The following is a 14454-nucleotide window of genomic DNA, read 5'->3' as shown; positions in this document are numbered from 1 at the left end:
ATATCAACTAGTTAATATCATTATTTAACTTGAATACATTCCATGCATTACCCAAAACGCTAAATATATCTTCCGCAAGCATTTTGCTTTCTAAGTCCAATGTGGAAGGAACCTTATCGGGATGCACCTTACTGATCGCTTTCATATAAATGATCTTCACTTTCTTAGGAATAACTAGATCATTCGCACCTATATGGTTCCAATTAGTCCATGTCAGCACTAAGGATAATCTGCTCAGCAAGTGACGTAAATCAGTCTCCTTACCATCAATCCAAGACTGGATTTTGGAGTGGACTTTGTCATGTAATCGAAATTTTTGTTTTTCCAATTCCTTCATCTCTTGGCGTTTTTTTATAAGTTCCTCAGCCTTTTGGGATCGAATTCTTCGTTCAGGTATGGACGAATTATTGGATTTGGGTACCTTATCCTTTTGTACCGGAGCAAGAGCGGAATCTTCAGTAGCTGGCTCGCTTGTGATTTTAGAATGCTTTTGGCACCGAGTTTTACCCTCGATGATCTTCTTATCAAATACGCCTTTTGATATTAAACAGCGGTAAACAGCTAATGCCTCATCATAGTGCTCTAAGTATTCCAAAACCTCTGCTTTTTTTGAAATAATTTTATTCCAAAATTCTTTATAAGTCTTTGGAGGATTTGTTCCCTGAATTATTCCATCTAACGAGCTTCCATCCAATAAGTCACATGCCTTTTCTATATTTTTTAACGATTCAGTGTGTTCACCAATCTTTAATTGTGTTGTAATAATGTTAGAATAAGCAACGATGCGTAAGGGGTGGCCAACGGGTAAAGTGTTTAGTGACTTGATATACTGTTGATGAGCATTATGGTAATCTCCGTTTCTGAAATATTGCTTACCATTGATGTTAAATTCCTGATATCCAGACATTTCAATTTGAGAAATGGGTACATAATGACTACTTACCTTTGAAGCTGGTGGTGGCGCCTCTTCCGTATCAAAATCGATCAATTTCCCATCTTCTGCTGAATATAGCGATTCCTGTGAGTGAACGTTCTGACTTTGCCCCCATATTCTATCTTTGGCTTCTGTATCTCCTGTATCAAGAAAAGCATGGCTTAGAAGATCTGCATAATTTTCTTCTTTGTTCAAACAAGGGTTACCTTTATCTTCATCTACACTGAGACCGTCGAATTTCTTGGAAATATAATCTGAATTAGAGGAATCACGGCTTAGTTCTGGTTCATATTTATTAGTATGGCTTCTTGAGTTTGTGTTCTCTGAGGAAAACAGTTTGAATTCGAAGGGCGTAGACCTTCTGTTCCCTATATTTTCGAAGGTTTTATTGATCTTATTCTCTACCAAGTCCCGGCCCTTTGTAAACAAGTTTGAAGCAAATGATATCAAATTCTCTTCTTCATTATCCTTTCTGAAAGTAAATACTCTATCGTTATCAGAATCTGATCTCTGGCCTGCAGTAAAGCCATTTCTCTGTTGAAATTTCTTACCATTCTGAAGAACTTCTTGGGCATCAATGTAAAAAAGTCCTTGATCATAACATGAGTTAGCATCTTCGGTGGATATTCCACGGGCATTTATTGGCTCAGACTCCATCCCATGCACACCTTCCAATAAAGGACCTTCTAGGCCCCACATAGCTTCATTCAAATTAGCTGGGTTTAAATCACGTACCGTAGTATCAAAATCAAAGGCAATAGATTCCTTTTCAGGAGGTGGCAACGGTGAAGCAGAATCACGCAAGCAAAAGAGCTCATTTAAACTATCATCTGCCGAATTTCGTTCACTAAAAGCATTTTCTGGGTCATATTGCACAGTTTTGGCATTCTTAGATGTATCCTGCACTTGTAACTTGTCCAAGGCGGAGGAAGATTCAAAAGACTTCGAAGAGGATTCGCATAAAATAGCATTCAAAGAAGCATTACGGGGAGAGCTTTGAACCAATTCTTTCTTTTCTCCTTTAAAATTAGATAATAAGGTAGCAAATGGATCACCCATCCCAGTCCTCGCTTATTACTTGCTCCACTTACGAGTATATACGTTGTTAGGTGACTTGTAAATATTAAAACAGCTAGGGCGCCGGAAAAATAAATCGTATGTTACGGAGAACTAAAATGGTTGGACACTGTTCATAATGAATGGGGTACAATTAGTAGATAGAAGGCATGAAGCCAGAAGTTTTAGTATGCATTGCTATGGTATATTACTACTGATGGTATGTGAATTAAATATAGTTTAGTAGGCAGCTTTTAAACTTCTGTATTGAATGTGTTTGAAATGGACTAGGTAGGCAGGGCTTTTTGTCAAGGGATGCTAAGCTGAGCTCGCTAAACATCATACCATATCCTCCAGTATGATATGCCTTTGCTCTTTGAACTTCCATTTGGAGAAATGTGCACGCTTACAAGCCCATGCCGTTAGGCGCTTTAGGCCATTCAATTCTTCTTCAGCTTTGGTCTTGGCGTTTTGAATGGCGGTGGACTGTGCCTTTTCCACTTCTAAGCGCCCCCTTAGCTGTTCGAACATTCTCTGAGAATATTCGAGGTAGGCATCCTGTGCAGCAGGTGATAGTTTTGTATGATAATCACAGATAGAAATCCATATAGGCTTTTGAGAAATCAATGCTTCTTCATGTCTTCTTTGGATCCTCTTTTTCATTGCGTATGAGTATTCATAGACAAAGGAGAAAATCATGTATGCAAGCAATGATATTATGAATACTGTGAACCACATGAAGGAAAAGGATCCTATTTTATCACTGTCGGTTAGAAAAGACTTCAATTCCTTGGGTTTGATAGATTCAGGAAGCAAAAACCACTCATCAGACCAATACGTACGGTTAATGTTCCGTTCCGACATTTATCATTCAGAATATGCTACCAATAGATTTCAAGTGTAACAGTTACCATAAAACTAGTTTTTGGATTGCAATGTTGTTTACAGGATGATGGTGTGAGTTGTTAGAATGCGCTCCCCTTTCTAAACTTATCCATATAACATTGGAACCCGCTTTCAAGCTCACGTTATCTACTAGAAACTATACCACACTGCAAAAAGAAACGTGCCTAGTAATGAGCGCCTTACTGCTCATACCTTAGACATTCACTATTTAAATTGTTTCGTATTCCCATTTGTTTAATAGCAAATACCTTACATTAAAGGGAAGAAAAAAATTACGGCACTGACACACCTGTGTCAGCATCCAATTGTATTGTTCGTCTACGTAGAAAAGATTAGGCAGGCAGGAAGACAAACGGCAACAGTTGAAAAAAACCTTGATATATCCTCCTCTTTGCTTAAGCGAAGGAGCTCTCTTATCCTAGGCAGGCTAAATGCATGGGTTATTCAATCTGTAAGTTTACAAGATTGTTAGTTGTTTTTAAAATAAATAAAATACTAACAAGGTGCGGGTGACACCTGGTTCTCAATACCAGACTAGCTCGGAATACTTTCGAGCCCCAGGAGCTGGTTAAATCAAACATTCCACATCACCCCTTCCCCTCTTATTGGTTTACAGATACAGTACCAGATGTTGGTAAAACTAAAACCAAGTCCGGTCAGTACAGCTTATATAATCAACTCACGTGACTAAAATAAAAATTTTTCTAAAAAAATAAATTCAAATCCAAAAGAATCCAAATATCGGCAACTCACACTTTATAATGAAGCTCATCTCCTATTGCAAACTCTAACTAATACACACCAGCCATTCTAGCTAGTTTCAAACCCGTCAGAGATGCATTTAATGTTTACTTTGGGCCCAGATGGCAAAAGAATTTATACCTTAAAGAAGGCCACTGAAGACGGTGAAATCACTAAGCCCGCTCATCCTGCCAGGTTCTCTCCAGACGACAAATATTCGAGACAAAGAGTCACCTTGAAGAAAAGATTCAACATGCTTCCAACCCAATAATAATAGTCAATGTTTCTAGTTTCATTAGACCTTTAAAGATAATCATGTATATTAATTTCATTCGATAAATAAATAAACGAATACATACATATAATGGATGAACCTACAAAAAAATTCCTGACCTCATACACTCCGCAACAGCCTATGCTGGATGTCTCTTATTCCCGGTTGTCTTCAAGTTGAACTCTATAGCCTTACCGTAATTTTCGCACATCGTACCCATCATTTCCAAGTTCTTATTTCTGTTGTTTATTCGTTGCATTTCTTGATTAAGCGTCGATACGCTCTGATTCAATCTCTCTACATTACCTATAATTCTGGCTAAGATATTGACTTGAACCTTCTCATGAGGATTCTCCATCGCTGATCCAGATTCCATTGCCTTGTACCCTCCCGGCTACGGCCTAAATAGTCCAAACTATGTATGCTCGCTTTAATTAGAAAGGCAATATAATAAAATGTGAGCCCCAAATACAGCGCACTTCGCTTCTTCTTTCAATACGTCACACACAAAGGACCTCATAAAGGCGGTTTTAAAACGAACAAAACACAACCAAAACTAACAGTATAAGCTCATAATAGCTGCAAGAAGTGCCCAGGAGTTTGTTGATAACCAGTGTGACTTTTGAGGGTAATATTAAGATCTGCACCATAACGTTGTTTGCAGCTGGCCTTTTTTATTTTAAGCGTTTGCTACTTGCTAATTATCATTTGCAGTAGGCAATAGAATAAATAACATTAGGTGGGCTAAGTGGGTAGATTATTGGCTTTGTTTTGGTTTGTACCGGGATTGACGGTTTTTGGATTGATAATTGGTTGTGGGGGAAATTAAAGGGGCTTTTGGTGAGTCTCTATATATAGGCCATTATGGAGACCATTGATATCCAAAATAAGTCGTTTGTTGTAAGATGGTTGAAGGTTAAACGTGGGGATACTATTGCTTATCAAATAAAGCCTTTGAAGAAGTCAATTTGCCTTGGTATTTACAAGAAGTTGACGGATACAGGGATTCCAGCCACTCTTTCAAACCGGGGTTCTCCTTCACGACATGTTAATTCGGTTTCATCCAGTCAAAATGCAGAAATGCCTCAAGTTCACATAGAGTCAGATGATAGGAACCTTATGGTAGAGTTTAGGAACCGGGCGTTTAGTATGAGCAGCAGTTCGTTGGCGAAGGATGATGCAGATGAGGCTAATGCTGGGGTGTTGCCTAATCCTGAGTTGCAAACCAGACTAGATCAATCTGGGTTGACTAAGGTTTCGTGGATTGGCAATGTTCAAGGGAACGAAATTTACCAAGGGACTATGACCATTGAAGATGATGCTGAGGATTTGTATTATGCATTTATTCTTGATAATACCATTTCGAAGAAGGTTAAAAAAAAAGTGTTGTTCAGCGCAAGTGTGGTACATCACTCGCAGTTGTGTGACAACGAGTCTGTATTTTCGCAAGATGAAGTGATGCAGGTCGATAACGTTTTATCGATTTCAAACATGAATAATTCGAATCTAAATCCAAGCTCTCAGTCAATTTCAGGAAAGGAGATGTTTCGTTTGAAGCAAGGGAGAATACTCCAAGGCTTTCTCTTGAAACGACGTAGAAAGAAATTGCAAGGCTTTACAAAGAGATTTTTTAAGTTAGATCTGAAATATGGTACATTGTCATACTATCTGAGCGAATGGAATTCTGTGTGCAGAGGCGAAATAGTAATTACATTGTCTACGGTAAGTGCGAACAAAAAGACTAGACTGATTGTAATTGACTCAGGCATGGAAATATGGGCTTTAAAGGCTAGAGATTCTCTAGAATGGGAAACATGGGTCGAAGCACTTGAATCATGCTACAAAGCAAATTCCGATAACCAGAACAATAGGAAATACTCTGAAACGGAAACGCTGGAGAGTTTAGCCCAAAGTTTATTGGCAGAATTGCAGATAGCTCATTCCAAAGCTGAGGAATGTAAAAACCAATACGCTTTATCACAATCTCAACTCATTGATAAGGCATATTTAAAGCCACCAACACCGCAAACTAGATCAACGTCCAGAAGTTCTTCTCTATCGTCGGCTAAAGGACCTACCATTTTAGCTAAAAATAGTTCTGCCTTTGATGAGCCTAACAATAATGGCCCTGTACGAAAGACTTCCAAATCAACAACTTCAAACTCTAATGCTTATTCTTCTGTAATACCTTTCCCAATAAATGAGCTGAAAGGGGAAACCGATTTGTATAAGAAGTTGTCTGAGTTGGAAAGCCTCCTAGCCAATATATCTCTAAAATCGCGGCTAATATTCACATCCCCACTGTTCACTTCTCTGCCTGGCTGCAAACTTATGGATAAAATAGCCACTACAACAAAGTCTTCGGCGGCTTCTATCTTTTCTGAAGAGTTTTATGATGCATTGGACGATGAAAAAGCGGTTATCATGTTGGATGACGAAGAGGGAATCGATGGCCTTGAGTTAAACATGTCTGCTGGTTCTGAAGTTCCAAATATGATCTCTAAAGACAGAATCATTGATAAAATGAATTCATTGCATTCTGAAACGATGGAGACTATTCAGTCATCAGGAGGAGAGTCTTCTTTAGGTCCTGTTGATATGTATCCACTTCCAATAGCTTTGAAAGTTAAACGTCGTGACGATATAGAAAAGCCTACTACTACTCCTCCAAGTTTGTTATCATTTTTACGGAAGAATGTTGGTAAAGATCTTAACTCTATCTCTATGCCAATGTCTTCTAATGAACCCATCACAGTTTTACAACTGCTTGCAGAAACCTTTGAATATGCTGGACTTTTGAACAAAGCTGTTACAACTGAAGATCCGGTAGCCAGGCTAGGATTGGTGGCATCATTTGCTACATCTTACTTGTCTGTCTATAGGGAAAAGGCAAGATCAATGAGAAAACCGCTTAATCCGTTACTTGGCGAAACATATGAATTAGTTCGTGAAGACATGGGTTATAAACTCATCAGCGAAAAAGTCTCTCACAAGCCACAAATATTTGCATTCCATGTAGAGAACAAAGATTGGGTCTGCAGTTATACGATTTCACCTACTCAAAAGTTTTGGGGCAAGTCTTTGGAGTTCACCAACGAAGGAACTATAAATTTAGTTATGAGACATACAGGTGAGAAATTCAAGTGGACGCAACCTTCCATGATACTAAAAAATATCATCGCTGGAGAGAGGTATCTTGAACCAACCAATCAGTTTGAAGTTACATCTTCGGAAGGCTATAAAGCCGTCATAGCGTTTAAACATAGTGGTTTGTTTAGCAGCAGATCTGAAGATTTAACTATAACCTTGTATGACAACGACAAAAAATTATCTGGTAATCTAAAGGGACAATGGACAAAGCAACTTGTTAATGATGCTACAGGGGAGATTGTTTGGGAAGTCAATGAACTCGTGCCAGAAGCTCCAAAAAAGTTTGGCTTTACAAAATTCACTGCAAACTTGAATGAGATAACAGAATTAGAGGAGGGGAAATTACCACCTACCGATTCTAGATTGAGGCCCGACTTGAGACTATACGAAGCGGGAGATGTTGATACAGCTGAAGAGCTAAAACTAAAACTTGAACGAATGCAACGTGAACGACGTACCATGGGCCAAGATATAGCCCCTAAATATTTTAGAAAGTCTGGAACTGAGTGGTTATCTATTACAGGCCATAAAAACTATTGGGAAAAACGCAGGTACTCAGATTGGTCTGATGCCCCAAGATTATGGTAGTCATAAATCCTTCCATGATCCGTGATCATATACCGTATATCACAAAAATGGTTTTTGTTCATTTTTGTCTTTACTTCTTCTGCGGTTTGCTCAAAAGAATTGTGAGTTTTTTATCATATCCCATCCCCCATTGGCGTAATATTATAACAATCCTTATGCCATAGATTATATCACAATATTATCATAATGGTTGTTTTCAACATAGGAAATTCAACAGTCTATCAAAAGTTATGAAATCTAAATTTGTAAAATTTCTTAGAAATGCCCCTTTTTACCCATCTCATCGAGAAGTCTGTATAAAGTAATCAAATTCTGTACAAGTAAGTACTGCTGTCGAGGCAATATTGAAAATGTGATGTCGATTCCCCCTCCTGCAGTCTGTAATATATATGACCTTGACTTCGGAATTTTTCAACGCTATTTCAAACGTTATCCATTTAAAAATTCTAAAATACACCAGCGAACAAGTAAAAAGTTCAACTGTGCGAGTCACTTTCTCGAAGGGACAGAACAATTTAACAGAGGCTACAAACATACATAAGTGTAGCATTAGGGGCTTAATATATTGTTGGATAATGCCTAATTCTGATTTGGAGATCAAAACGATTAACCCGGAGCTTTCTTCTTCTCAGTTTATCATCCAGCCCCATACCGATGATCCTATGGATAATCTACGGACTACATCTTTGACGAAGTCGAATAGCGCTAATTCAAGTGAATCCTCGAACACGCAGCCCATCAAGTCAAAATGTCTACCAAAAATCAAAATTCTAGGTACAGGAGGGACTATTGCATCTAAAGGTGTGTTTGGATACCAAACTGCAGGATATCATATCGACTTGACTATTCAGGACTTGTTAGCAGCCATCCCAGACATTTCAAACGTTTGCCAAATTGAGTATGAACAACTATGTAATGTGGATTCTAAAGAGATTGACGAAGTGGCTATGTTGAAGATATATCGTGCAATCTCTGATTCCTTGCAAAGATTTAATGGTATTGTCATTACGCATGGTACCGATACTTTGTCTGAAACTGCTTTCTTCGTGGAAAGCACAATCGACTGTGGTAATGTTCCAATTGTATTTGTTGGCTCTATGAGACCTTCTACTAGCGTGTCCGCAGACGGTCCAATGAATTTGTATCAGGCCATTTGTATCGCTGCCAATGCAGAATCGCGGCAACGTGGTGTTCTTGTATCGTTAAATGATCAAATATCCGCTGGATACTATATTACAAAAACAAATGCAAACACTTTAGATTCGTTCAACGTAAGGCAGGGGTATTTGGGAAACTTTGTGAATAATGAGATTCATTTTTATTACCCTCCTGTGAAGCCACTAGGGTGCTGCAAATTTAAGCTTTGCATTAAGCCAGACCAGCTTTCTTTAAACCTAGCACCTGTTGTTATCCTTTATGCTCACCAGTCATTTTCTCCGAATTTAATTAAATCTGTTGTGTCTGATTATAAAGGAATTGTCATAGCCACGATGGGATCGGGGTCGCTGCCTGATTCAGTTAACAAAGTATGTTACGATTTAGGAATACCCGTAGTATATTCCAAACGTTCAATGGATGGGATGGTTCCAGTAGCAAGTCTTCCTTCCCCACCATCAGATCCAAATTCCCACTTAATAGCATCTGGGTATTTGAATCCAGAGAAAAGTAGGATACTACTACAGTTGTGTTTAACTGAGAACTACACTCTAAAGCACATCAGAAAGGTGTTCCAAGGAGTTTACGGTGGTTGATCTCATCCAACACAAGAGATGATAGATCTTACCATAATACGAGATTATTTTACTGAGAAATACTATTATATAGTCAGACCATTAATAATCATTCCAATCATATGTTGATCTTATGTGACAGCCAAACACTTTATGTAAGCACTTTTCATTGATAGCCGTTTGGATCATGGACTTTATTTGAAAAAAAAATTGAAATATTACGAAGAGGTGGATTAGCACATTAATATGAACAAGGGGCCCTCGTCACCATACATACGTTCTGCTGATGTGCAGTAACGTGTTAAAAATGAAAGGGAAAGAGATTTAATTGCTAAGCGTTGATTTATTTTCTACAAAAAGCATAAAAAATCCAATGTCAACCAACCAATCCAACGAGTGTCACTCTCCCTAGCCAACTGACCCTGACTGGTAGTTTGAATGCTGCCAAATAAATACAGCAAGCCGTTGCCAACTCAAGCAGCCCAAGAAACAAATGATTCTTATTTAGTTGCACTCATTGATTTCACGAAAGTTTTGACTCCATCGATAGCTTGCTTTTCACTCTGCTTCCGGCAACATTGATTACGACATCAAACAAGCGGTAACAACCTACCAACGAAAATATTCCCAACTGAAGCTGGCGAATTTTTTAGAGGATTATACGACCTTCTAAAATCAATTTCAACTGCTGCTGAACTTAATCCAACTTTTCTGCTTCTGTTCCTCGCCCTCTGATAAAATCACTAGCAGGTCAGATTTTAATGATCTGTCTACTAAGTCTACAAAGACTTTTAGAAACCCAAATAATTTCCCGCCCACGACGGTAGAAAAAGCAGTCCATTAACTGGTTAATGATAGAATCCTATAGGAATATCTGACGCTCTAGCCTCCTGCATGAGTCTCCAACGAAAAAACGAATAATCCATTGGAAATCCATTCTTTTGAAAATTCAATGTCCCGATAATCCGAGCTGACACTAACATGACACACATCCGAAATCCCACCACAATTTTTGGATTGACCCTCCATATAATACATGCTATTTGCGATAACCAAGTGGCGTTCTTTCATCATATCCTATCTTACTATCGCTTAGAGATTGCGATCCCAACCAAAATTACTTCTTCAAAAGAAAATCGGCGTATTTTCCTGACTATGTGCGCATAAACAACACTTAAACTAACGTCTATATTAAATACTAAACACATGTTAACCACGATAGTACATCTTTCACTTGAATTGACCTTGAAACACAGCTATACTATCCCAGCATTAGTATATATAGAGGGTAATAATGACGATCCTCTTTAAAGTCACCATGCACGATATGAATATAAAAGTAGCCCATTTTAGTCCCTAACATGTAAAGTGTAAACGGTATGGCTCGTTAACAAGTTAGAAACATATGGGAGATACGTTGATAGACAGAGATCATATTCATGAAAAGACGTTTTACAGAGTATTTTTCGTAGAATTTTAAGATTGGATTGGTGACATTATAAATATATATAGGTAGGTTCGTATAAGTGATTCAAGGAGGGGTTTTTGTTTTTGGAGGAGATGGCACATTTGATTACTTTAGCTACTTGCAATTTAAATCAATGGGCTTTAGATTTTGAAGGGAATAGAGATCGAATTGTTGAATCTATTAAGATTGCCAAATCGAAGAATGCAAAATTGAGGGTTGGGCCGGAATTGGAGATCACTGGATATGGTTGTTTGGACCATTTTATCGAGAATGATTTATATTTGCACTCATGGGACATGTATGGTCAGATTATTGGTGATAAGGAAAGTCATGGGATACTTTTAGATATTGGTATGCCTATTATTCATAAAAATAGCCGTTATAATTGTCGTGTTTTGTCTTTTGATGGGAAGATTTTGTTTATTAGACCCAAGTTGTGGCTGGCTAATGATGGTAATTATCGTGAGATGAGGTATTTTACGCCTTGGATGAAACCTAGGGTTGTTGATGATTTTCTTTTGCCTCCAGCGATACAAAAGATTACTGGACAGAAGTATGTGCGGTTTGGTGATGCTGTGATTGAGACTTTGGATACTTGTATTGGTGTAGAGACATGTGAGGAGCTGTTTACGCCACAGTCCCCGCATATTGCGATGTCGTTGGATGGGGTTGAAATCTTTACTAATTCTTCAGGCTCCCATCATGAGTTGCGTAAGTTGGAAAAACGGTTAGACTTGATTTTGAATGCGACAAGACGTTGTGGTGGTGTTTATTTGTATGCCAATCAGCGTGGTTGTGACGGGGATCGGTTGTATTATGATGGGTCAGCTTTGATTGCAGTTAATGGGCAACTGATTGCACAAGGATCCCAGTTTTCTTTGCAGGATGTTGAAGTTATTACAGCGACAGTTGATTTGGAAGAAGTTAGGAATTATCGTGCATCTATAATCTCCCGTGGCTTGCAAGCTTCCACTTTTGACAAACGGTTTGAACGTGTCAATGTTGATATAGCATTGTCCTCAAATACCAAGCAATTTGGTGCGACAGTTTCCATCACAAGCCCAAAGGCTGCCAAGTATTATCTTCCAGAGGAAGAAATAGCTTTTGGGCCTGCTTGTTGGCTATGGGATTACATTAGGCGTTCTAATGGAACTGGTTACTTTTTGCCCCTATCTGGTGGCCTTGATTCTTGTTCTTCAGCGGTTATTGTATATTCTATGTGTCGGCTAGTGGTTGAGGAAATAAAAGCAGGAAATACACAGGTTCTAGCGGATGCTCGCAGGTTAGTACGTAGTTCAGATGACTGGATACCAACGAGCCCTGCTGAGCTCTCGAGTAAAATATTACATACTTGTTATATGGGGACCGAAAATTCAAGTAAAGAAACTAGGGAAAGAGCTAAGAATCTTTCACAAGCAATCGGTTCATATCATGTGGACTTAGACATGGATTCTGTCGTTTCTGCATTGCTCGTGCTATTTGAAGTGACCACAGGTAAGAGGCCGATATATAAAGTGTTTGGTGGTAGCAACGTTGAAAACTTATCCTTGCAGAATATTCAAGCGAGATTGAGAATGGTAATAGGTTATATGTTTGCTCAATTGTTACCATGGGTTCGTTCTATCCCATATTCAGGTGGACTACTAGTTCTGGGCAGTTCTAACGTCGATGAATGCTTACGTGGGTATTTGACGAAATACGATTGTTCGTCAGCTGATCTGAATCCAATTGGTGGTATATCCAAGGTGGATTTAAGAAAGTTTATCGGATATGCAGCCAGGGAATTTGAACTTCCTATGTTGAATGAATTTTTAACATGCATTCCTACTGCTGAATTGGAGCCAACGACGGAAGATTACGTACAATCTGATGAAGCAGATATAGGTTTGACATATGAGGAACTTAGTGTTTTTGGTCGTATCCGAAAAGTGCAAAAGTGTGGACCATATTATACCTTTTTGAAGCTTTTAAATGAATGGGGTCCAAAATCGACACCTGCTGAAATTGCTAAAAAAGTTAAAGATTTTTACTTCTACTATGCAATCAACAGGCATAAGCAAACCGTTATGACACCTAGTTACCATGCAGAACAATACTCTCCCGATGATAATAGATTTGATCTCAGACCATTTATGATTAACCCTAGATTCCCATGGGCGTCAAAGAAAATTGATGAGATCGTTGAACAGCTTGAGAGTAAACCACCAACAAGTGAATTCAAATTGGAGATCGACTGAATCGGACACCACCTGTTTTTTATCTTGATTAGTTATTTTTTTGAATTATATACATTTCCATATCTATGATTATTTTTTAGTCCAGTTGGTTTTTATAACAACATTTTTATTGTCATTCCTCCGCCAAAAATCTATTAAAGTGATGGCAGTTTTGGTGGGAGCGTCCTCTTGGATAAAATGCCCTGATTCTTGAAATACTACCAGCTGATATTTCCCTTGCATCTGACCAATAATTAATTCCCGATCGAGATTATCACTACCAGCAAGAATCAACAATTTACTGGTCGGCAGTTGGACAAATTGGGATGATAGTCCATTAAACCAAGTATCCCAGAACGGTTGAAAACTAGCCAAATTTGTTATACGAAAAACTTTTCCAGATTTTTCCTGCTTAAATAAAGGAGGTATCGTTACTTCTGCACTACTTCTCAAACTGGATAACCCTTGGGTAATGTGATATTCAATGGCTTCAGACATGCTGGAAAAAACCGTAGGCGTCGTAGCTAAAAACTGTGAAATCTTATGAAGAGCCTTCGTAGCTGCCTCCTCAACAATATCAAACATAGCCACCCCAATTACAGCTGATTGAATCTCCTTAGATAGCTTGGAATATACAGAAGTACAAATGCTTCCACCGAGACTGTGACCGAGTAGAATGACTGATATCTTCTGTTTCGGAACAAGTGTCTTCAGTTTCTGATTATAAAACAACTCGATAATTGCTTTGAAATCCGCAGTGAAAGTATCTAGATCAAATGTAATAGAAGCTGAATCTTCAGATAAAGGCATTGTGAAACTATGCCCACGGGCGTCAAATACTAGAGTACCGCACTTATTTTCTAACATCTTTGTTAAATCCTTAACCAAAGGTGCAAATGTTAAGCCCGATGATCCTGCTCCATGATGGAATATAAAAATCGGAATTGATAATGCATTATCAGTATCAAACGGCAAATTGTAATACGCATTAAAGCGAAATTGTCTCTCCGGTATAGTAAAATATTCGTTAAAGTCAAAATAATCATTCCACGTAGTAGCCTTCTTATCTAACTCACCATTTTTACTTGCTGTATTACAAAACCTAGGCTCACCGAAACTTGGGAGATCACCTAAAGTATCACCAGAATGGAAATCCTCACTCTCATCGTTATCACCGGTGCCTTTACTAAACTTCTTAGAGAATAACTCCTTCTGCAAATTTTCAACCATCTTGCTTTTAAGAGACACCAGACTTGTGTAAAAACCTCCAAATATGCGGCTTAATTATTAAACGCAGATATTCAAACCAACCTATCGGGCCCATAATGTTATATATTGCATATAGACGAAGAGAAGGAGCAATCCCCTTAATATTTTAAAAGAGAAGATAT

At 38.4% G+C, this 14454-nt stretch overlaps 8 protein-coding genes across 8 annotated transcripts; 4 read left to right on the top strand and 4 right to left on the bottom strand.

The window, feature by feature from the left end:
- Positions 1–7: 7 nt before the first annotated feature.
- Positions 8–1993, bottom strand: SWA2 (auxilin-like protein SWA2; the record flags this gene model as incomplete). The annotated part of the gene is made up of 1 exon (XM_003648236.1): positions 8–1993. One exon carries the CDS (start codon positions 1991–1993, stop codon positions 8–10), a length of 1986 nt encoding a protein of 661 aa, XP_003648284.1.
- A 336-nt stretch (positions 1994–2329) lies between these two features.
- On the bottom strand, positions 2330–2854 carry Ecym_8180 (uncharacterized protein; the record flags this gene model as incomplete). The annotated part of the gene is made up of 1 exon (XM_003648235.1): positions 2330–2854. The coding sequence occupies one exon, from the start codon at positions 2852–2854 to the stop codon at positions 2330–2332; it is 525 nt and encodes a 174-aa protein (XP_003648283.1).
- An 877-nt stretch (positions 2855–3731) lies between these two features.
- On the top strand, positions 3732–3908 carry NOP10 (snoRNP complex protein NOP10; the record flags this gene model as incomplete). Its single annotated transcript, XM_003648234.1, has 1 exon — positions 3732–3908. The coding sequence occupies one exon, from the start codon at positions 3732–3734 to the stop codon at positions 3906–3908; it is 177 nt and encodes a 58-aa protein (XP_003648282.1).
- Positions 3909–4050: 142 nt separating this feature from the next.
- DAD4 (Dad4p) lies at positions 4051–4287 on the bottom strand (the record flags this gene model as incomplete). The annotated part of the gene is made up of 1 exon (XM_003648233.1): positions 4051–4287. The coding sequence occupies one exon, from the start codon at positions 4285–4287 to the stop codon at positions 4051–4053; it is 237 nt and encodes a 78-aa protein (XP_003648281.1).
- Positions 4288–4775: 488 nt separating this feature from the next.
- On the top strand, positions 4776–7649 carry OSH3 (oxysterol-binding protein related protein OSH3; the record flags this gene model as incomplete). Its single annotated transcript, XM_003648232.1, has 1 exon — positions 4776–7649. The coding sequence occupies one exon, from the start codon at positions 4776–4778 to the stop codon at positions 7647–7649; it is 2874 nt and encodes a 957-aa protein (XP_003648280.1).
- Positions 7650–8038: 389 nt separating this feature from the next.
- Positions 8039–9400, top strand: ASP1 (asparaginase ASP1; the record flags this gene model as incomplete). Its single annotated transcript, XM_003648231.1, has 1 exon — positions 8039–9400. The coding sequence occupies one exon, from the start codon at positions 8039–8041 to the stop codon at positions 9398–9400; it is 1362 nt and encodes a 453-aa protein (XP_003648279.1).
- A 1539-nt stretch (positions 9401–10939) lies between these two features.
- On the top strand, positions 10940–13084 carry QNS1 (glutamine-dependent NAD(+) synthetase; the record flags this gene model as incomplete). Its single annotated transcript, XM_003648230.1, has 1 exon — positions 10940–13084. One exon carries the CDS (start codon positions 10940–10942, stop codon positions 13082–13084), a length of 2145 nt encoding a protein of 714 aa, XP_003648278.1.
- A 69-nt stretch (positions 13085–13153) lies between these two features.
- Positions 13154–14293, bottom strand: PPE1 (phosphoprotein phosphatase methylesterase 1; the record flags this gene model as incomplete). The annotated part of the gene is made up of 1 exon (XM_003648229.1): positions 13154–14293. One exon carries the CDS (start codon positions 14291–14293, stop codon positions 13154–13156), a length of 1140 nt encoding a protein of 379 aa, XP_003648277.1.
- Positions 14294–14454: the final 161 nt, after the last annotated feature.

Source organism: Eremothecium cymbalariae, chromosome 8 (genome assembly GCF_000235365.1).
Source record: "Eremothecium cymbalariae DBVPG#7215 chromosome 8, complete sequence".
Classification (NCBI taxonomy): Eukaryota; Fungi; Ascomycota; class Saccharomycetes; order Saccharomycetales; family Saccharomycetaceae; genus Eremothecium; species Eremothecium cymbalariae.
This window is presented reverse-complemented; position numbering and strand designations above follow the sequence as displayed.